The sequence below is a fragment of the Schistocerca serialis genome, chromosome 6 (genome assembly GCF_023864345.2).
Source record: "Schistocerca serialis cubense isolate TAMUIC-IGC-003099 chromosome 6, iqSchSeri2.2, whole genome shotgun sequence".
NCBI lineage: Eukaryota > Metazoa > Arthropoda > Insecta > Orthoptera > Acrididae > Schistocerca > Schistocerca serialis.
This window is the reverse complement of record NC_064643.1, coordinates 627067565-627089900: the sequence shown is the minus strand read 5'-3', so window position 1 is coordinate 627089900 and position 22336 is coordinate 627067565. Positions and strand designations below refer to the sequence as shown.

At 45.7% G+C, this 22336-nt stretch overlaps 1 protein-coding gene across 1 annotated transcript in view; it reads left to right on the top strand.

Moving 5' to 3' along the window:
• The window catches only part of LOC126484179 (uncharacterized), a 179658-nt gene that overhangs the window by 145536 nt on the left and 11786 nt on the right, over positions 1-22336 (top strand). Inside the window, exons 3-5 of the mRNA XM_050107589.1 lie at positions 11483-11764; positions 16619-17107; positions 21536-21982. Of these exons, the coding sequence (XP_049963546.1) occupies positions 11483-11764; positions 16619-17107; positions 21536-21982 (1218 nt within the window). The remainder of the gene's footprint in view (positions 1-11482; positions 11765-16618; positions 17108-21535; positions 21983-22336) is intronic.

Here is a 22336-nt window from a genome sequence, read left to right as displayed (position 1 = left end):
ATGCAGGATGCATGGTTTCGTGAGGTTGTCTCCATACCCGTACACATCCATCCGTCCGACCAGGCAACATGTTTTCAGTCATAAACAGTCCAATGCCGGTGTTGACGGGCCCAGGTGGGACGTAAAGCTTTGTGTCGTGCCGTCATCAAGAATACACGAGTGGGCATTTGGCTTCGAAAGCCCATATCGATGATGTTTCGTTGAATGGTTTGCACGCCGACACTTGTTGATGACCCCGCATTAAAATCTGCGGAAATTTGCGGAAGGGTTGCACTTCTGTCACGCTGAACGATTCTCATCAGTTGTCGTTTGTCCCCTTCTTGCAGGATCTTTCTCCGGCAGCAGCGATGTCGGAGATTTGATGTCTTACCCGATTTCTGATATTCACGGTACACTCGTGAAATGGTCGTACGGGAAAATCCCCACTTCATCGCTACCTTTGCGACGCTGTGCCCCATCGTTCGCGCGCCGACTATTAAAACTGGTTAAAAATCACTTAAATCTCGATAACCTGCCATTGTAGCAGCAGTAACCGATTTAACATGTGTGCCCGACTCTTGTTTTTATATAGGCGTTGCCGACCGCAGCGCCGTATTTGGCTGTTTACGTACTCATATCTCCGTATTTGAATACGCATGCCTGTATCCGTTTCTTTGGCACTTCATAAAATACATAAAACCAAAGAATACATTAAAAATAGTATGACTGAGTGCCCTAACAAATCTTCAAATATGTATCAGCGGCAAATAATCTGTACACTTACGTGCATAACAAGTGCTGCTAATAGACTGTGGGCGCTCTAAACTTACACACACACAAACTCTAGCCAGTAGAGGGCAGTAATACTGAGGTACACAACTAATCAGCATCATCTATTCAGTAGCTTAAAATGGCTGCACATTGCATTGCTAAGGTGTCTTTTATTGTTAGACAGACACCTTGGGACGTTCTGAACAACGTGTCTTTTATTTTAGTAAAGCTGTACAGACGCACGTATTTAGACAGATCCTCCCGTTGGTTAACGTATTCCCTGTAATAAAAGCCGGTCGAACTAGTAATAACTGGACTCCATTAACACCGCATCTGACGTTGCACTCGCAATAGTGTGGTAGCCAAATGAACAACCAAAACTTCACCACCAAATTTCGAAAAGCAGAATCAACAGAAAAAAACTGCTGGTGCTCATAGAATGACAAAAGATAATAAGCTGCATAATAGTAATCGCCATCAAAGAGACAACAAAATATTGCCGATTGCATGAAAGTTGAAAATGGAATACAACGATGCGTTCACTCTCTCTCCTTTTCATGTGGGCGTATTTGTGCGTATATACATTCACACTGTACTTAGGTCGACAACACAATAATTATGATACATTTATTATAGTTGTTTCATTAAGATTACCGAGATACTACTGTTCAAAGTTGTTTTATACAGATTTGTTATCAAATCACTATGCTGTTTCTTCCAATCGCGATTTATACTGTGTCCCACTTAAGGGCAGTGTGATGGAAAATGATTAACGAAAACATACTGGAAATTAGTGATTTATATATTCTCTTAAACAATGAAACTGAATCAACGGAATTATAGCAAAGCATAAATGTGCTGCAATATCTACAGTTCACTACAATGCATTCACTGTAATACCAAACACTGATCTGATGCATGTTAGCAACAGACAGAAATACGTCCGCCATACAGGGATATTGAACGCCAGGCACTTTTACTGCGAAACAAATTATTTGTATTGCTGCAGATGTGCTGCGTGCTTTGCATCTCCGATTTCGCCCGTCCGTTCTCCAGACCTCGTTCGATATCACATTTAACACAGGCTCTTCATTATTAACTTTCTTTCGATACTACTTAGCGGTTTTTAAATTAGAAATAACTAATGAATAAGTTAAAAAATATCCTGTTAGTCCTTGCGGACACAACCGCGGAATAATTCAGCCAAATTTCAGAAAGACGTTTTTATTAGTGTGCCTGCAATCAATTCCGTCAGTGTGTTTCAAGCAAACGGAATGGATTGCGGGCACGTTAATAAAGATGTCTGTCTGAAATTAGATTGAATTAATCCTCAGACTTGTCTGCAAGAAGTAAAAGGGTATTTTTTATTTTAATTTACTCATTAATTACTGAAAAAACGTGACCAAAAACACACGACACACTGCATCTTAGTTTCAAACGCCCGCCATTTTATTATTTTATCAAATTAAAAAGAAAGTGTTATAACTGCGTATGCAGTATCCTATAGCCTGAGAAAACAGTTTTCAAATAAAGTTTTCAGATTGCAAGACTTCCGTCATGGACACACCTCATTTTGGACAGACAGACTTTAACTTCTCGGATGGGGGGCTTAATGAAAAATGAATTTCTTAAATCCAAGAATCAATAAATAATGCACAGAAGATCTACGTTGAATGATTTATTAGTTTTTTTTAAATGTATAAGTCGTTTATTTTGTAGTCTGGACCCTTAAGGCGAATAGAGAGATAGTTACTTTCGAAGTCGCGCGAGAATTTTTACTTCTCCTACGAACTCATGCTCCAATGACCTCGACGTTGACTACACATTAAAAATTGATCCTCCTCGTCCGTTTTCTAAAGAAATACCATTGTGGCGACAGTGCTTCTCTGCAGGTTCTCAGCTATGCTGCAACACAGGTTCGTCGAAGAAACTGCATATTCCCGCAGTTGCCATATATCGTTAGAAATCAGCAGGATATTAGAAATGAATAAGACCAAGTGAATCTTTAGCCCTCCAACCAAGAGTGAATCATCGGGCCAAAGATGATGTGGGCCTCCGCAGATGTGATGTGTCTCCTACATCGTCTCCTACATCGTCTTCGCAATCAGCAACGTTGACGAACCGTGTAAGTTGCTCTTGCAACCCAGCTGTCTTCTCATCACTAGTTCCCAGAGACCTAGAATGAATGCAAAAGTACGAAGTTATTCACCCGGCCTACAATTTACTCGGACTGTGTTATGAAAGTGTGTAGAAACGCGCGATGTGAACGCTCCAGGAAAGCAGGACAGTGGATTCCAGCTCAGCAACGCATGGGAAATGGCCTCCTTCAGCTATGACTCTTGACGAAACGGAGGCTCCAGCAACTAAATGACAGCCGCCTAGGGACGTTGGCGGTAGGAGACAAGTGGCTTAACATCTTGAATATGGGAGACACACTTGCTGCAGAAATGCAAAGATAGTCTGCACATGGATTTTATAGCAGCCACTGTGAATGTGATAGAACGTCTACTTGGCTTTGTAATGAGAGGCATCAGGCAGATGGGGAATCTAGAAATGCTGGTGACACATTCTGGGCAACAAGGATGACGACTTTTCCAGTCATTGACAGTACTTTGCCACTGCTCTGACAGAAAGTCTGTCTTCAATGCTCGAAATTTCGTTAAAATTGGTTACTCATTATATACAGTCATAGTAGCAGACGCCAGATAAGATCATGTAGAGGGCAGCATTTCCTTACCCTGCTAGTATTAATATTCCCAGCGACAACGCGACTGATTCCTTCGTAACGGCTACCTGCGAATCTTCCGCCTGTCTACTCTCGCCTTTGAACTTCACTTGTCTGCCGCTCTGCGGCACTGAAGACAGATTCTCGTGGCGTGAGGCCTCATCTGAGATCCTCTCTACTCTCCAGACAATTGCAATAAAAACCAGTTCTTGCTTGCCGACGCGAATATTGAGAAAACGACGAACCTCGCGCCTGATCCATTGTCAGAAATTAGTTGTTAACGTGCCTCTGCCTTATGGCTTTCACAAGAAAAATGGCAACGAAGCAGACTAGCGTTGTCTAAGGGGTATGTGAGAACTACTTTTACTAAACTTCGGTTGCTCACACACAAACAAGTAAATGCTTTTTTTTAAAGGTCCGATCGTTCACGAAATTAAAAGCACAGTAAAAATTCGATGGACCTTTGTGCAGATGGATTGCACAGTACCTCTAGTATGCCTGTCGATAGCGTCCCGTCACTCCTTTCGGTTCTGAGCGCACAGCGAGCTCGTCCAGGTGCCTAGAACAGCAGTGTCTTCCGTCAAATGTGTCATTCGATTTCGTCATGTTGCGGGATTTAGCCAGATTTCATGCACTCCTCATAACGTAACTGTCGTGCGTGACAGCTAAGTGCAGCAATACGCAGGAACTTTGAATCGGGATGTACAGGCGTTCGTGATGCAGACGGGCAGGGAAGGAATGGAATATCAACAGATATCTTGATCAGCGAGTGGTTCAGAAATTCGAGAAAATCGTCCGCAAAGGCCAATCCAGAACCAGCGAAGAGAGATATTGTCATCAGGCATCGGCCTTCTTCATGGCAAGCCTCCTCCGCACGCTGCAGCTGCAACAATGGCACTCCGGCAGCATTTTCACTGGAAAGCGTTTCATAATGCACCATAGGCTCCCTGTGTTTTCATCTCTTTTCTCATCTTAACCGATGGCTGTGAGGACAATATTTTGGCACAGACAACGAGCTGCAGAACAGTGTAGGGATTTCATGGAAAGCACAGGTCGCTGCCTTCTATGACGAGGGTATTGGAAACTTGGTAAAACGCTATTGGTGCATTTCTAAGTAGGAGCGGCCACTATGAAGAGAAGTATCTGGAAGGCGTAGCTAAATGTTACAAAAAAACGATCAAACCTTGAAAAAAAGTATCCTTCCTCTGTTTGAAAAAACTACCCTTTTGAGTTATTAATGAAACAGAATTTTACAAACTTCTCGGTTTAGGAGCTCAAAACAAGTAACTTAATATTTCTGATTATTCCTAGACACTCATGCAGTTACACAGTATTTACCGGGAGTTTAAAGCCATTATAGTTCACTTCAAACACCACATCAGCACCAGTTTGCGATTAGAGAGTGGGCTTAAATTATAACAGACTGTCTTGTAGTACTGTATGTTCTCCGAGCACATGTTACAGATGTTGCTCTACAAGACCTTTCTTGAGAATATTTTTCAAATGGTTCAAATTGCTCTGAGCACTATGGGACTTAACATCTGATGTCGCCAGTCCCCTAAAACTTAGAACTACTTAAACCTAACTAACCTAAGGACATCACACACATCCATGCCGGAGGCAGGTCGAACCTGCGACCGTAGCCGTCGCGCGGTTCCAGACTGAACCTCCTAGAAACGCCAGAATATTTTTCTCTTGTATTATTAGGGTGTGCCCCAGTGACTGAAGCGAACAATCTGAACTATACTTTTTGGACTCTACCGCACTGTGCAAGATGCATTGCTAGTGTACAGACACTTTGGAAACCTGTCATAGACGTTTGCGAAACCATTCGACACTGCTCGGATATATCTCAAATGGCGCGACAGACCATGATTCGATGTGTTTATGCGTGTGTAGAAGAAAGCGGAAGACATTTTGAAGAAGCGGTACCAGTTTGAAATGGGACATGCTGTAGTCTTCCGAATCTCACGTAATTTACTTCGGAGAGTTGTCCGCTTTTCACAGTACAAACGCCCAACTGTTGGGACTCTTAGCCCTGAATATAGGAGGAATGCTACGCTGCTATAGATATACAGGATGAAAAATATTTAAACCGACAAATTCTGGGAGGTTGTAGGCGACATCAAAACAAATATTTTTCCCTAATATCATTTTTTTCCTATGAGGATTTTTTAAACCGGTGGAGGCCGTATTACGCTCTTCAGTCGTTAGAGGCCGTGTTACGATCTTCAGTTGTTAGAGGGCGTATTACGCTCTTCAGTTGTAGGCAACTGCTGCCCACCAGTGTAGTAGTGCATTGTCTCTGTTTACTAATGGATCGATACTCCTGGAGTGAGTACACTGATATGGTTGGTGCGTACTACGTAGCGCACCACAACGGACGAGCTGCACAGCGGGTTTATCAACAACAATATCCTAATCGCCGTATCCCGCATCATACGACCTTTGCTGCTGTGTACCAACGTCTGCGTGAGACCGGGTCATTTAGCAGATTAGCTGGACAGGGACGCCTTCGCTCGGTAAGAACGCTGCAATTTGAGGAAGTTGTCTTGCAGCATGTGGAGCGGTATCCTTCAATCAGCACTCGTGCAATTCCACGTAACATGGGGACGAAACAGACGAATGTAAGAACAGTCCTCCGAGTGCAGTTTTTACGTCCATTGCACTTGCAGCGTGTCCTCAACCTGGAACCAGTTGATTATCCACCCAGAGTACAGTTTTCGCGGTGGTACCTGGAACAGTGTGAAATGTATCCTACATTTCCATCCTCTGTGTTATTTACCGATGAAGCAACGTTGGGGCGTGATGGAGTCTTCAACAACCACAATTCGCATTATTGGAGTGAGGATAACCCACATGCCACAGTTACTAGCGCTCATCAAGTGCGGTTCTTCGTTAATGTGCGGGTCGGTGTTGTTGAGGACTGTTTAATTGGGTCGTATCTGCTACCTAGGCCATTAAATGGCAGGTAATATTACAATTTTCTCGCCAGAGCATTGCCAGAATTGCTGGAAGACGTCCCGCTCCCTACAATACAACGCATGTGGTTCCAACATGACGGGGCGCCGGCACATTTCAGTCGTCGTATGCGTCGATTCCTGGACCGACGTTTCCCAGAAAGGTGGATTGGCAGAGGTGATCCTGTACCATGGCCTGCTCAATCCCCATATATTTTCCCTCTGGACTTTTTTGTGTGGGGCGAGATGCACAACCCTGTTTATGCAACTCCTGTTGCATCAGAAGAGGATCTGGTTGCCTGGATAGTAGCAGCAGCAGGAACAATTCAGGATACTCCTGGGGTTTTTGCCCGTGTCAGATAGAACATGATCCTACAGTTTAACCTGTAATTGAAATCGGGCTGTGTTAATGTGTTGCCTCTTGATCATAAAAAAAAAATGGAAAAGTGTTTGTTGGTTTAGTTACTTTGCCACCAGAGAAATCTTCCTCTACCGGCTTAAATATTCCTCATAGGAAAAAATGACAGTATGGAAAGATATTTGTTTTGATGTCCCGTACCACCTCCCAGAGTTTGTCGGTTTAAATACTTTTCACCCTGTATACCGGTATAGAGTAAACTAACACAAGGCTCTCGTCTGTTACACAGACAATCACCGTATTGTGATGAAAATGGTATGTCGTAACCCTAAAGTGAATATGTCGTATATTTTAATGCTGATGCAATACCTATTATTTTCTTTAAGCGAAAAATTATAATTTTATCAAGTACCTTGATGTTCTACAGCTGTACGCTTTGTCACGAGGTGATGACCGTTAGTCGGCAAACTATTCCCATCAAGACGGTGAACCTCTATAGTGTGCCAAGTCTGTGTAAGATATCGTGGACCAGGAGGCTCCGGAGGTTCCAGGCACGTGCCAGGTGGATGGAAATGGAGCACAGATTTTTTTTAATGTTTGGTGTGAAAGGAACACATATCGAGACAGACTTCCTTTTTGTTAAATGAGTCAAACACTGGGATAAAATTCATGTTTTATATCACTCCGTGTCTCCTCTTCATAACGCTGAACCAAGTTCTTGCCGCAGTCCAGGACTTGGCAATGCACGCGACGCCGCTATGCGACATACTTGCACCACTGTTCGCGGAGCAACTGTTAATCGGCGCAAACTGGATTAACTTCCTGTGCTGTTATATTAATGCAACGAGGTCACCAGTGTCGCTTTAAACCACGAGGCAAGTATCAAAGGTCACAACTCTGACAGAAGATTACTCCCCTGCAGCAAAATCCGGTAGCATACAAATGATTTCTAAGTTCTGAAAATATCCACATAACGTCCTTGGAAATTCCAGCAATTAAAAAAAAATAGGATGACAGTAGAAAAATATGATGGCCTTAAAAGTCGTACCTAAAACCAACACCTAGTTGTGAAGGAAACAGTTCGATTTATTAGCACTTTCAGAAATCTTGTCAGGTCCGTTTCTTCCTCCTGTGCCTCCCAAAACTAGGAATTAGCTTCCTGACCTAATATAAAACAGTTTTCAGTTAATAGCATCAACTTGGGCTAAATCACTCTACACTCGACTTTGGAGATCACAACTGCCGCGCAGCTATTAACACAGCCCAACTCTCCGCTGTGAAACCATGTGCCCTTGCGCTAAAATGACGCAGTTAATCTACAAGACTCGGATTTGCACTACGCGTCCGGGTCCCATTGGACCTGCCTTCTTCCCTCCAAGTAGGTGCGCGAATGACTCTCCAATACAGCGAGTTCAGAACAAATCCCAAAATTTTTTTAAGTATTTACACTTCGTATTCAATCAGGCTGAAGGTGCAGAATGATGGTATTTTTTCTCGCCAACGGGGACCCTCATTTGTTTCATCACAATCAATATTCAGCAAACTAACGATGAAAAAAGTTCCCGTTGCGATTTGGGTATTCCCTCCTCGCATGGTGAAAACGTCCCAGAGTGCCACAGTATGCTTGTATTTCGCGAAAATCTGCCCACTCTATAAGGGAGAATCATATGGTTCCCTTTTAGCAGGAGCCAGTCGTTTGTGGGCGAGGATCTGGCGCCCGATAACATCACTGATGAGTTCCATCGGGTTCAGATCAAGCGAAGTTGGTGGTCAAGACACCAGCGTGAGTTAGTATCACATTCCTCAAACTACCGTAACACGATTCTGGTCTTATGTCACGGACAGTTCTCTGCTGGAAGTCGCCATGACCATGGGAGAAGACAACAAGCGGGTAGTGATGTCTGTGACCCACAATATTGTTCACCTAGTACATAGCCCTCGTGGTGCCTTCGACTACTAGCGTATGTCTCACGTCCCCTGTAGCACACTGCCTCCACGAACCTGCGCCCGAGCCGTGGTGCGTGTTTCGAGCAACAGTTCCCGTAGATGACGGCGCGTCCAACACGACCATCGACCTGTTGTAACAACAAATGTGGGTCATCTGAGCACGTAATACTTTCCATTGATCCACAGTCCAGTTTTGATGATCCCTTGCCCACTGCTATCGTAACTGACGATGTCGTTGTGTCAACATGGGAGAACCTAGGGATAGACTGCTGTGGGGCGCCATGTTACAAACGATCTGGTTGATGTTATTGACAGCGGCCTTAGACTGTTTGCCGATAACGCTGTAGTCTACTGGAAAGTAGTATCACATGAAAGATGTGAACAAATCAATGAGGATTTGCAGAAAATAAATGCGTGGTGTAATGACCGGCAGTTATCTCTCAATATTAGTAAGTGTAACGTACTGCGTATAACAAGGCGAAAATCCCCATTAATGTATGAGTACATTAACATCAGTCAGGTATCTGGGTGTGACTATTCGAAATAATCTCTTATGGAATGATCAGATTACACAAGTAATGGGTAAGGCGAACTCTAGATTGCGGTTTATTGGTAGAATTCTGAAGCGATGCAGTCCTTCAACAAAGGAAATAGCTTACAATACGTTAGTTCGTCCAGTCTTAGAGTACTGTTCGTCTGTATGGGACCCTTACCAGTTGGGTCTGATTCAAGAGTTTGAGAAGGTCCAAAGAAGAGCGGCAAGATTCGTGACTGGTACATTTAGCCATCGCGAGAGCGTTACAAATCTCATAGAAAGTTTGAAGTGGGACACACTTGCAGATAGACGACGCGCTAAACAGAAGGGGCTGCTCACTAAATTCCAAGATCCAATCTTCGCCGAGGATGTAGGGCATATATTATAATCACCAACTTTCAAATCGCGTAATGATCATCATTCAAAGATAAGGGAAATAAGAGTTCGTACTGAGGCTTTCAGACAGTCGATTTTCCCTCGCGCGATCCGCGAGTGGAACAGAGGGGGGGGGGGGGGGGGGAGATATATGACTTCAGCGCGGATTGTGCCCTCCGCCACACACCGCTTGGTGCCTAGCGGAGTATATATGTAGATGTAGATGTTCAATAATGTGTGCTCAGCTGTGTACTCCGAAACATGAGTCTCCACCGGAATTGTTCTCTGTCATCAGATCTACCACAGATCGCCGCCTGACTTACTTTGTAGTGTGAACAAAACTCTGACCTCGTTCTGTGATGAGTTGTGGACATCCAATAGCCTGTCGCCTGCTCCTGGTTCACCAGTTTCCGTAGATGCTTACGACAATAGCTCACGGAGAGACACCCAGCTTCGAAATTTCTGGGATAATATTTCCAAAAAGCTGGACCATTACAATCTGGAGTTTATCAAAATCACTTAACGTCAGTAGATTTCCCCATTTGCAAGCCATATCGTCATTATAACAGTTCCCGATTTATGTCTTCTCCACTTCTACATCTACATACATACTCCGCAATCCACCATACGGTGCGTGGCGGAGGGTACCTCGTACTACAAGTAGCATCTCCTCTCCTCGTTCCATTCCCAAACAGAACGAGGGAAAAATGACTGCCTATATGCCTCTGTACGAGCCCTAATCTCTCTTATCTTATCTTTGTGGTCATTCTGCGAAATGTAGGTTGGCGGCAGTAAAATTGTACTGCAGTCAACATCAAATACTAGTTCTCTAAATTTCCTCAGTAGCGATTCACGAAAAGAACTCCTCCTTTCCTCTAGAGACTCCCACCTGAGTTCCTGAAGCATTTCCGTAACACTCGCGTGATGATCAAACCTACCAGTAACAAATCTAGCAGCCCGCCTCTGAATTGCTTCTATGATCTCCCTCAATCCGACCTGATAGGGATCCCAAACGCTCGAGCAGTACTCAAGAATAGGTCGTATTAGTGTTTTATAAGCGGTCTCCTTTACAGATGAACCACATCTTCCCAAAATTCTAACAATGAACCGAAGACGACTATCCGTCTTCCCCACAACTGCCATTACATGCTTGTCCCACTTCATATCGCTCTGCAATGTTACGCCCAAATATTTAATCGACGTGACTGTGTCAAGCGCTACACTACTAATGGAGTATTCAAACATTACAGGATTCTTTTTCCTATTCATCTGCATTAATTTACATTTATCTATATTTAGAGTTAGGTGACATTCTTTACACCAACCACAGATCCTGTCCAAGTCATCTTGTATCCTCCTACACTCAACGACGACATCTTCCTGCACACCACAACATCATCAGCAAACAGCCGAACATTGCTATTCACCCTATCCAGAAGATCATTTATGTAGACAGAAAACAACAGCGGATCTACCATACTTCCCTGGGGCACTCCAGATGATACCCTCACGTCCGATGAACACTCACCATCGAGGACAACGTACTGGGTTCTATTACTTAAGAAGTCGTACGTTCTTTCCAGTGTTAATACCTGAGCACCACAAGGCAGAATTTAATCTCGCTGTGGGCAGTGGCCATAGCTTTTCGGCTTATCAGTGTGGACGCACATCTGAATGAAGTAATGAGTATCTTTACTGACACTGTCAGATCCACTTCTGTTTAGCGGTTGCCTATTTTGTCCACTATTGACTCCCCAGATGTCATAAGGAAAGCTGCTAGAATAGTTGTTGGAAAAGTTGAGACAGTATGATATGTGTTTCACTGTTTACAGGAGGGAGGCCGCATGGCCGCAGTGGGCCCACGGCTGGCCATCCCGGAGACCTACCCCGGCTACTTCGAGCTGCTGAGCGAGGAGGGCCGCGCCGTGCGCTGCATCGAGGGCGTGGGCGAGCTGTCGCGGCGCGCCGGCCTCTCTGGCGCTTGTCTAGTGCGCGAGCCCGTGCGCGCCTTCCCCGACCCCGGGCCGGGCCCGGCCGTCGCCGCCGTCGCAGCCCTGCCGCCGGACGGAGCGCGCACCGTGCCCGTCGGCGAGACCCTCACCCCCACCGGAGAGGTAAGTCACCACACAACGGGAGCATCCCGACTTGAACCGCTAAAACCCAAGCATAGATAGGTGTTTGCTCTATCAGCCATCGAAATCTTTTATCTGCAAAACTTCGCAGTAGTCATCAATGAGGTATTATTTGACAATAAGGAAAACATTTGCTAGAAAAAGTTCATGTGGTAACATACCCTTGAAGGCTGCGCTCAAGCAGTTCACTATTGAGGACGCTTCAGGAAGTTTCCAGTATCCGAGGTGCAGAGGCTTTTGTCCAGCCTCGAAATGTTATAGGTCGGTCTTTTCTTCTACACGGATTGTGATCTGAGACTATAGTTCAATTCGTTTATCTTGGCGGTTCGCACATTCCCGCTCAGACGCGGGAGATTGCTGCGTTGCCAGTTGTACGCGCCAAGAGAAGCAGCGCCATAGTATAGTTCGCAAACTTACGTTTAAGGGGGAGCGCGCAGTTCATGAAGTAAAGCCACCACGGCCGTATCAACCCTTTCGCTGCTACAAAGACGTGCTTCCCGCATTCCGCGATGTGCGCGATTTTGTCATCATTGCACTGCTCGCCTGTGCAGACACATGGTGTTTCGACTGCTTTGACACACATCATTCGATTTCACAAAAACTATATGGCCCCAAAATTTGATTTTTACACATCTTCTTGACTGATACCTTCCCCCCATAAATGACTTAATTTTGTTTCGATGTTCAACGCAGCTATTGTGCAGCGTTACATGTAGTAAACCATTGCACGAAATTTTGAAGAGTTTGCAGAGGTAAAAGTCCATACTTTCCGTATGGTCGATTCTAGTTGCCACTAGAAATTTCAAAAAATTACATTCAAACGAATAAAATTCATGAAGTAAGACACTTCGATATTGTTTTTAAATAAAGAAAATATTAAGCACTGATCAAGGTTTTTTTTTTTTTGTTGTTGTTGTTGTTGTTCGTTGAATTTGTTCGTGGCAGACGTCCGATGACACCCGTTCAGGTTGTTCGTTGATCGGTTCACTCAATTTTTTTATTACAGAGGGTAGCTAACCCTCTGACCGAACACGCTGAGCTACCGTGCTGGCCATCAAGGTTTGAACTCAGAACCTTTCGCTTAGCAGCCATACACTTTAACCATTACGCTAACGCAGCTCGTCATTCAAAACATCTCCCAGAGGAGTTTAAAATATCACGCAAAATACCAACTAACACTGTTGGTATGGTTATGAATTACTCACGTTTCGTCGAAGTACAATAGGAAATAAACAATTACCGCTGTTCTTTATTGCGAAAAAGCGGTTAGTGAGAATGATACAAACACCTTTCCTTGCTATCGCCTGAATTAGGAGGCGTGTTTGGTTTAATTAATTAATAGAATATGAAGCAATTGGTATAAAGAATGCTTTTTCCAAACTTTCTACAAAATAAAGTCTGCTATCAAGACATTGATTTTGTTCTATTACTTTATTTATGACTGAACGTTTCTAAAACTGAAGACACTCGACCGTGCTCTGCACTGCAGTCGAGCTCTGGCAACGTCGTTCTCTGTTCATTGGCTGATTGTGTTTTGTGGCGTCAGATGCGCAGAACGAACCTAAACTCGGCCGTCGTCGTAAATGACGCGCACTTTAGTAGGCAGGCTCCCTTTAGACGCTTCTGACTTTCTCTCCACAGCACCTGTTCGAAAGAAACTGCTGACGTTTCTGGCAGGAAGCAGCACAAGCTGTAAACTACTGATTGAAAGACCTACATTCGGCTCTTAAAGATGATTGGCACGGCCTACATGTTGACACAGTTTCTTGTAGAGGTTTGGAGCTCAGTGCAAACGGGAAGTTGATCGTGAGCCCTCCAGTGCAGTTGAGTCATGAGCGCGGAAGTACCGTTTCGGGGGTAGTACTGATTTCACAGTTCGGAGGTTTAGTGAGCAACCGTGGCCCACAAAGTATTTCTTCCAGTACGAAAAAGTAAGAGAACTGGCAAATCCGCTACCCGCGTGCAGTTGTGGAGTGCTCAGCGGTTTTCCGGCTTTTGTATGCGAGACTGCGGTTAACGAGGGCATTTGTAGGAAGATGCCTGCATCAGATCGTGAAATCTGTAGCTACGGATTTGACGATTTCAACCAAAGTCAGAAAATTCTATTTGCTTCCTTGGAAAGTGGAAGCATGGTGATTTTGTGTATTTTTTGACTAGCTGATTTTGAGCTGTATTTCTATTTTTGATTTGTGGAGATTATAGCTGGGGGTTGCTAGAGGCCAGTTGAAGGTGGCTATGAAATGTTAGCAGTGTGCGTTTTCCAGTCTAGTGGTCGGATCTTGCAATATTTCTGTGGAAGTAGTTGGACTATCGATCTTGGAGAAACCAGAAGTTATGTACTGTCTCGCTCGTGGTTCTCATTTATACTCAGTTAGTAGTATAGCAGCGTAAGGGATTTATCTATACCCGCTACTAAACGCTTTCGTGAAAATCTTCAGAGCAGTGCGCCACGTTGTTTGTGTTGCGCGCCACACACCGCTAAGAGAGCGTGAATTCTGGCCGCAGGTGCGGGTGTGATGTCGCGCTGCATCACGGAAACTCCGCAACACGGACGAAAGGAACGTTTGTATGTTATCAGATGATACGCTACAGAGTCATTTTACCAAAACACAATTCGCTGTGCTGTACGTCCTTCACTTACTCGACATCGATGTGAAAATGTGAAATTCTAATGAAGTAGGGTCTATGTAAACCACAGTGGGATGGAACAGTGGGTTCACTTGTCAAGGGACAAATGTTGGCGTACTACGTAATTTTCGGTGTATCCGCACTAGAGTGGTCCACTGTCAAAACCCACAACGCTCAGATTATCGAATGATGGAACAGAAAGATGAACTTCGTAATCTTTGTCACGCATATGTTAACTCAGCTCTGTATCTCGGTGCAAAAAGTTGCTTATACACAACAGAATGAAGACGAATGGTCAAAAGTCGATCGAGTACAGTGAACTATGCTTTGTCAATTTGCAAGCGTAATAATTTAACAAGACATCTGGCAAAGTGTTTGTACCGTCTAGAAAAACATACATCCATAACTTAACAGTATGTGGTGGTCTTTGGTGGCTGCACCTTTAACGTGACGTCCTTGTTGGGAAAACACTGCAACTGTAATTGTACACAAATGCAGAGTTTCTCAGATAAATGAACTTGATGGATGATAGAAAAGACACAGCCCCCTGTTACAAAATCATTTCTATTCCGCTTTCACCGTCCGCTCTGTGGTGCGTCCCTCGTCACTTCAGTTGTTGTTTACACTGCGAGTTGACCGGCGCTCAACGGCGAGGTTATCTGCGCCCATCCCTTCAGTAATCAACTCTTGCTCTAATCCAAGTTGCTACTTTAAGAAAGAAACACATCAACATTTTAACATATTTTTCAAGTTCACCCTCAAAATATCTCCCTGCATGGTGCAGTGTTTCCAGTTGTCTTCAAACCATCTAGCACCCAGTACTGATCATATCACCGCAATGCGATACATCTCAGAACATCAAAGCAGACCACTGTTACACATCACAACACAAACACTCAAATAAGGTTGTGCGAACGTTAAGAAATGCATCGAAAGGCGATTTCAAGTAGCTAGCTATCCAGTCATCATAAAACTGTTCTGAAGGGCATATGGCTACCGTAAGAGTTCCCGGAGTGGCCTGCAGGATGAATAGTTCCTGTACGCAGGAGCTTGCATGTTGTACATTCTTGGGGATCAAGCCACCAAATTTAATGCAAGAGGCTTTGCATATTAAGTGAGCTCTGACAGCCCGGTTACCAGTAGCCTGCAATGAGACGAATTCCTTTTAATTTTGATTAGTACAGAATGTGTATATCCAAAGTTGGCCTGAGGCTACAAACATGCAATGATAAGAGCCTATAAAGAACCAGCGTCGCCACTAGAGGGCATAATTTTAAATATTTTTGTGTGTTGAAGCAAGTCAATGTAAATAGACCTAAACCTAACTAATAAGAAGTGGAATACGGGCTCTAGCCTCGATGTCAAAGAAAGAGAGGCAAAGACTTTCTTCAGGTATGCCGTATCCAACCGAAGGCATTCATTGATTCAGCAGGGCCAGCCGGTGTGGCCGAACGGTTCTAGGCGCTCCAGTCTGGAACCACGAGACCGCTACGGTCGCAGGTTCGAATCCTGCATCGGGCATGGATGTGTGTGATGTCCTTAGGTTAGTTAGGTTTATGTAGTTCTAAGTTCTAGGGGACTGATGACCTCAGATCTTAAGTACGATAGTGCTCAGAGCCATTTGAACCATTTGAACCTTACAGCATCAAGTTAGCTATCATTGTTCTCACAGATTAGACTGTCCCAGCTCGTGTGACTGCCGACGGTCAGCTGGGTAGCGACGGCTGTGGGCGTTGAGGGACATAACACCTGATGCTCGGGCAGTACGTCTTTGCGTATTCAACAGTTCTGCATCGGCTGAACTCACACGGGTGGGGTTGATCAAGTGGTTCGTTAATGCGCAGAATGCATGGAATCGGGTCGTCGTTTGGTTTGTCTATACTAGCTTGCGCCTACCCACGAGCGTGCTGACGGGTGCCCGGCAGTACCCACAACCACTAGTGCAGCGTAGGAACACCCCACTGTAGATGTCCAACTCAGTTTACCTGTTTCTTCTTCTGATAAGGTTCTCCAATGGACTTCATCATTTACTTTGTTTCAATACTTCTTCGTCTGGACTTAATCTGCCCCTGCATTATTTGCTGGTGCCATTTTCAGATTATGTGCACCACTGTTCGCCTTTTTCTGTAAATATTTACGGCTCCTGTTTAAGTGATCCCCGCACTCGCTTCCGAGCAAGTGGTGACTCGACGCGGCGTTTGCCGGCAGGTGACGGTGGGTAAGTCGCGGTACCTGCGGTGCGTGGACGGGCGCGGCGAGTCGCTGCTGGTGCCGCTGGAGCAGCGCGGCGGCCGCTTCTCGGCGGTGGCGCGCGAGGACTCCATCTCGGGGGTGCACAGCGCGCGCAACCTGCTGGCCAAGCGGCTGCCGCTGACGGTGCGCCTGGTGCACGGCCCGCCGCCGGCGCCCGCCCCCGGCGCCTCGTCGGCGCGCGGCCACCGCCACTTCGCGCCCGAGCTGCGGCTGCTCGCCGCCTACGAGGAGGAGCACGTGTTCGCGCTGCCGCTGGGCGGCCACCACCGCGCCGCCTCCGCAGCCGCCGCCGCCGCCTCCGAGCAGCTGCTGGCGCTGCCGCTGGCCGCGCCGCTCAAGGTGGTGCGTGCGCGCAACGAGGACGCGCTGCGCGGCATGCACGAGTTCGTCCGCCTGGCCGAGCGCGCGGCGCGCCTGCTCGCGGACGTCGCCGACAAGATGCAGGTAGGTGACGGTAGCCTCGGTAACGAGTGCTACTGGTAAACACACATGATGCGAAGGGTACAAGTGCAACATTTATATTGTCGATTGAGGACAGTCTACTGAATATCATTACACCAGTATTTACCTAATTTGCAGACGAATAGTCACAGTTATTACGTGTAGTATGTTGGAACACGTGAGGCAATACTGAACCTACGACTTATCTCAGAAGAAAGATTAAGGAAAGGCAAACCTACGTTTCTAGCATTTGTAGACTTAGAGAAAGCTTTTGACAATGTTGATTGCAATACTCTCTTCCAAATTCTGAAGGTGGCAGGGGTAAAATACAGGGAGCGAAAGGCTATTTACAATTCGTACAGAAAGCAGATGGCAGTTATAAGAGTTGAGGGACATGAAAGGGAAGCAGTCGTTGGGAAGGGAGTGAGACACTCACCGATGCTATTCAATCTGTATATTGAGCAAGCAGTAAAGGAAACAAAGGAAAAGTTCGGAGTAGGTATTAAAATCCATGGAGAATAAATAAAAACTTTGAGGATCGCCGATGAAATTGTAATTCTGTCAGAGACAGCAAAGGACTTGGAAGAGCAGTTGAACGGAATGGACAGTGTCTTGAAAGGAGGATATAAGATGAACATCAACAAAAGCAAAACGAGGGTAATGGAATGTAGTCGAATTAAGTCTGGTGATGCTGAGGGAATTAGATTAGGAAACGAGACACTTAAAGTAGTAAAGAGTTTTGCTATTTGGGAAGCAAAATAACTGATGATGGTCGTAGTAGAGAGGATATAAAATGTAGATTGGCAATGGCAAGGAAAGCGTTTCTGAAGAAGAAAAATTTATTAACATCGGGTATAGATTTAAATGTCAGGAAGTCGTTTCTGAAAGTATTTGTATGGAGTGTAGCCATGTATGGAAGTGAAACGTGGACGATAAATAGTTTAGACAAGAAGAGAATAGAAGCTTTCGAAATGTGGTGCTACAGAAGAATGCTGAAGATTAGATGGGTAGATCACATAACTAATGAGGAGGTATTGAATAGAATTGGGGAGAAGAGGAGCTTGTGGCACAACTTTACTAGGAGAAGGGATCGGTTGGTAGGACATGTTCTGAGACATCGAGGGATCACCAATTTAGTGTTGGATTGCAGCGTGGAGGGTAGAAATCGTAGAGGGAGACCAAGAGATGAATACACTAAGCAGATTCAGAAGGATGTAGGTTGCAGTAAGTACTGGGAGATGGAGAAGCTTGCACAGGATGGAGTAGCATGGAGAGCTGCATCAAACCAGTCTCAGGACTGAAGACCACAACAACAATAACATGTTTTTAGGTTGGGTTGGAAGGAGCAAGGCAGAAGCGAGAAGTAGAATTGCTCAAGCAAAAGCTGCTTTTAACAAGAAGAAAAACATCTAGGAGCATCAGCCTTGAAATCAGGGAAAGTTTTTTGAAATCATATGTGTGGAGTCTGGCATGCTATGGCTGTGAAACATAGACTCTCGGGACAGAGGAAGACTAGAAGCTAAATTCTTTTCAAATGTGGTGCTATAGAAGCATGCCCAAAGTAAAATGTATCGACAAGGTCGCAAACGAAGTGGTTCTGGAAAGAGCAGGTGAGAAGAGGAGCTTCTGGAGTTTCATTGTTAAAAGAAGAGTGCAATTTATAGGCCCTGTATTAAGACATAAAGGACTTCTGAACATAATCATAGAGGGATATGTCGAGGGAAAAAGACCAAGGGGGAAGACCCCGGCTGAGGTACACGGATCAAATCGTGAAAGATGTGGGATGTAACACCTACAAAGAAATGAAGAGAAAGGCTGAAAGACACACAGAATGGAGACAACCTGCCATTGTAGCTGTTGCAAACCAATACTTGGATTGACCAACACAGAAGAAGAAGAAAACACCTCCAAGCACATGTCGCAGGAGGAAGCCGTTAATGTTCATTTTGTTCTGGGCAGAAGATCAGGTATTCTTGTGAGGATGTGAAGACACAAAACAGGATGTCTATACTGACAGGCGTAGTCCACTTCATGGCGCACTTACAACTGTGCAGAACACATCGGATAGTGAACAATATACACTACTTGCCATTAAAATTTCTACACCTAGAAGAAATGCAGATAATAAACGGGTATTCATTGCACAAGTATATTATTCTATAACTGACATGTGATTACATTCCCACGCAATTTGGGTACATAGATCCTGAGAAATCAGTACCCAGAACAACCACCTGTGGCCGTAATAACGGCCTTGATACGCCTGGGCATTGAGTGAAACAGAGCTTGGATGGCGTGTACAGGTACAGCTGCCCATGCAGCTTCAACACGATACCACAGTTCATCAAGAGTAGTGACTGGCGTATTGTGACGAGCCAGTTGTTCGGCCAGCATTGACCAGACTTTTTCAGTTGGTGAGAGATCTGGAGAATGTGCTGGCCAGGGCAGCAGTCGAACGTTTTCTGTATCCAGAAAGGCCCGTACAGGACCTGCAACATGCGGTCGTGCATTATCCTGCTGAAATGTAGGGTTTTGCAGGGATCGAATGAAGGGTAGCGCCACGGGTCGTAACACATCTGAAATGTAACGTCCACTGTTCAAAGTGCCGTCAATGCGAACAAGAGGTGACCGATACGTGTAACCAATGGCACCTCATACCATAACGCCGGGTGATACGCCAGTATGGCGATGACGAATACACGCTTCCAATGTGCGTTCACCGCGATGTCGCCAAACACGGATGCGACCATCATGATGCTGTAAACAGAACCTGGATTCATCCGAAAAAATGTTTTGCCATTCGTGTACCCAGGTTCGTCGTTGAGTACACCATCGCAGGCGTTCCTGTCTATGATGCAGCGTCAAGGGTAACCACAGCCGTGGTCTCTGAGCTGATAGTCCATGCTGCTGCAAACGTCGTCGAATTGTTCGCGCAGATGGTTGTTGTCTTGGAAACGTCCCCATCTGTTGACTAAGGGATCGTGACGTGGCTTCACGATCCGTTACAGCCATGCGGATAAGATGCCTGTCATTTCGACTGCTAGTGATACGAGGCCGTTGGGATCCAGCACGGCGTTCCGTATTACCCTCCTGAATCCACCGATTCCATATTCTGCTAACAGTCATTGGATCTCGACCAACGAGAGCAGCAATGTCACGATACGATAAACCACAATCGAGATAGGCTACAATCCGACATTTGTCAAAGTCGGAAACATGATGGTACGCATTTCTCCTCTTTACACGAGACATCACAACAACGTTTCACCAGGCAACGCCGGTCAACTGCTGTTTGCGTATGAGAAATCTGTTCGAAACTTTCCTCATGTCAGCACGTTGTAGGTGTCGCCACCGGCGCCAGTCTTATGTGAATGCTCTGTAAAGCTAATCATTTGCATATCATAGCATTTTCTTCCTGTCGGTTAAATTTTGCATCTGTAGCATGTCATCTTCGTGGTGTAGCAATTTTAATGGCCAGTAGTGTAGTTGAGTTTATTTCATTTGCAGACTAATACTTATATCCTTGCACATAGTTTGTTTTTAGTGTGGTTAGTATTTCCAAATACAAGTAGGACAAGTAAGCTGTTGATCTTCATTTTCCCCTGGGCAGCATGTCAAATGTGAGGTGTGGATGCGTGGACGCAAAACATATAGTTTACATTCTCAGTCGAGATCTATTTCGTGGCACAGTTACAACTGTGAAGAAAACATCAGGTAGTAAACTTCGTCATATGTTTGCGGGAAGACCTTTAGACACAGATACAATTACAAACACACTAACGCATATACAATTAAGGTGCCAATGATCACAATATCTGTACCTTTACCCCTAACATCCTGTATATATCACTAGACGTAAATGGTGGATTACTAAAGGGCTTTTATTATAGACAATGGAGAAGTGAGAAGATTGCCCCTGTTTCTTAAGTCAATGAGAAGCTGGTGTTTCTTATTTAGACTGATTTGATAACGTCAGAACACAGAATAAATCCAGGTCCTCCAATAACTGTTTTCAATTTAATCAGCAGTTCATAAAGTAATTTGCCTCGTGCGCCGTACATCGTCCACAATATGTGGTCTCTGGCGACGGTCGTAAGTGTGACTTCGCGCTGCACCATGGGAGCTCGCACGGGCGGACGAGAGAGACATTTCGTAGCTCTAGGCCTTTGGTTAGCAAATCACGTGTCGAGTAGCTGCATGTGTACTTGGGTACGACGACTGGGAATGGAAATTGAAATGTTAACGGTAAACGAAAAGATAGTAAAAATTATTAATTTCTAGGGGTCAGTGTTGAGACTGACAACCGGGCTTGTACTGAAAGTCTCGTATCGTCTGTCAAAAGGCCGCCTCCTGTTCCTTCTGATAGTTTCCCTTAGCTCGGACGCGTCATTCCCGCAGGGAGACTGAGCGGCTGCTGGGTTGTGGTTGCAGGTGCTGGACGGGAAGCTGGGCGACCCCAAGGCGCTGCGGCTGCTGTCCTCGGGCGTGAAGAGCAAGCCGTCGAGCGGCCACCTGCTGCGGCGCAGCGCCTCCTCGGACTCGGCCAACCTGTCGCACCACCGCGAGCGCGACCGCGACCGGGACCGCGGCCACGACGAGAACCGCTGCCCGCCGCCGCCGCCCGGGCTCGCCGACGAGTACGACGAGATCGACCAGATCTACGACTACGTGCGCGGCTTCGCGCCGCTGCCCAAGAACATCCGGTCGCCGTTCGCGGACCCGCAGCCGGCGCCGGCCGCGGCCGACAAGGCGTCGCCCGGCGGGTCGCCGCCGCTGTCGCCCACCTCCGCGCCCGGACACCTGGTGCCGCTCGCCGCAGCGTCGCCGCCCGAGCCGCCGCCCATCGAGACCATCCCCACCAAGAAGATGCAGCACCACGTGAGTACACACTCGCACCGCGCGCTTTGCCGCAGTGCTCTGCGTATGCGAAAGTGAGTACTCGACGACGCACGGTAGGCGGGTGTGCCGTCCCAACGTATCATTCCTGACAATATCGCTGGGCTCATTCTCTGAGCTACTGTGGATGCTAGAGCCGATGACCAGTCACCTGGAAGAGGGAATTTTTCATCTTGGAGGTAATAAGTTGGTTTTTCCGTAATCCTACTGCATAAGTTGTGTCCACGGTCTACAAGGCTGGCTCACAAGGAGGTAGTCATAAAGTTCAAATTAGCTCCTCGAACAAATCAGTCCTCCTTTACCTATCCATCTACATCTACATTTATACTCCGCAAG